The sequence below is a fragment of the Dipodomys ordii genome, unplaced genomic scaffold (assembly GCF_000151885.1).
Source record: "Dipodomys ordii isolate 6190 unplaced genomic scaffold, Dord_2.0 Scaffold156, whole genome shotgun sequence".
Taxonomy (NCBI): Eukaryota; Metazoa; Chordata; class Mammalia; order Rodentia; family Heteromyidae; genus Dipodomys; species Dipodomys ordii.
The window spans coordinates 1757788-1759383 of NW_012267372.1; the positions used below are offsets into that span (position 1 = coordinate 1757788).

General features: G+C 53.1%; 1 protein-coding gene across 1 annotated transcript in view; it reads left to right on the forward strand.

The window, feature by feature from the left end:
• Lypd3 (LY6/PLAUR domain containing 3) overlaps positions 1-1342 on the forward strand; it is a 5333-nt gene extending 3991 nt beyond the window's left edge. The window contains exon 6 of the mRNA XM_013032608.1: positions 1303-1342. Coding sequence (XP_012888062.1) covers positions 1303-1342 — 40 coding nt within the window. The remainder of the gene's footprint in view (positions 1-1302) is intronic.
• Positions 1343-1596: the final 254 nt, after the last annotated feature.

The following is a 1596-nucleotide window of genomic DNA, read 5'->3' on the forward strand; positions in this document are numbered from 1 at the left end:
CCCGCCCCTCCGGCCTGGACTGGCCCCGCCCCCGTCCTGACAGGCCCCGCCCCCGTCCGGACCGGGCTGGGGCCCCGCCCCACCCCGCCCCCAAGCTGCCCATCTTGGGCTGCACTGGCTTGCAGTTCTGGGCGGTAAACCTTTCCACAGTGTACATAGGCTACTGGGGTGTCTTAGCTTTTGGGGGAGCACCCCTGCCCCCCACCCTCGCCTCCTAGTGGGCCCCAGGACAGAGTAAGGTCCCAGAGCCCGGTCCCAGGGGAGCTTGCAGACAAGCTTCTTATTGGTGATAGGGGAGGGGCCGGGAGCAGGCGTGGCCTGTAACGGCCCCGCCCCCAGCACGGCCCTTGGCCCCGCCCCTTCACGTGGGGGGCCTCCGGTGCTTGGCCTTCCTCGCCAGGTTGCGGCCCTGCCAGGCTCTGGCACAGAAAGACTGCAATAAAGTTTCATTGCTTTGTATAGTGCCTAGTATAGTCAGTCCCACCTGCTGTTTTTCACGATAACTTCTAGGATTGTGTGTGTGTGTGTGTGTAGGTGGGGTGTATAGGGGATGTTTTCACTCAAGGCTGGCACTCTACCACTTGAGCCACAGCTCCCTTTCCGGTGTGTGTGTGTGTGTGTGTGTGTGGTTAATTGGAGATAAAAGTCCCAGCGACTTTGAACTTCCATCCTCAAATCTCAGTCTCCTGAGTAGCTAGGATTATAGGATTGAGCCACTGGCACCCAGCCAGCTTTCCTCCCTCCCTCCCTTCTCTCTCTCTCTCTTTTCCTTTTGCTGGTCCCAGAGCTTGAACTCAGAGCCTGCCTGAGCCTCTTTGACTCAGGGCTAGCACTCTACCACTTGAACCACAGTGCCACTTGTGGCTTCTCTTTCTTTTCCTTTTCTTGTTTCCCTTCTTTCTTTCTTTCCTTTTCTTTTTTTTTTGGTTGTATTCAGGTTTGAATTCAGGCACTTGCCCTTTCTAGGTTGGTGCTTTATCATTTGAGCCATCCTTAGCCTTTTTGCTTTATTTTTCATAGGGTCTTGAGGTGGCGTTTTTTGCCAGTCCTGGAACTTGAACTCAGGATGTGGGCTCTGTTCCTGAGCTTCTTTTGCTCAAGGCTAGCAGTCTACCACTTGAGCCACAGCACTACTTCCGGCCTTTTCTATGTATGTGGTACTGAGGAATGGAATCCAGAGCTTCATGCATGCTAGGCAAGCACTGTACCACTGAGCCACCTTCCCAGCCAGGTCTTGAGTATTTGCACATGGTTGGCCTTAAGCCTGGACCCTTGACCTCCTACCTATGGCCTTCTGTGCAGCTATGATGACAAGCACACATCAACATTCCCAACTTTTTGATTGCGATGGGAATTTTCTTGGTAACATTTTACCTCAAACCATGATCCTCCTGATTTCCATTTCTGGAGTTGCCCAGATTACAGGTGTAAGCCACCATGCTAGTTTTCTCCCCTTTTTGGAAACCTCATTGTGTAGGCCAGTTCAGCCTCAAACTCCAGATCTTCCTGCCTCAGACTCCTGAGCCTTGGGATTACAGGCATGCACTACCGGCCCAGCTAACCTATGTTTCTCAATTTCTGCATGAACAGGAACTG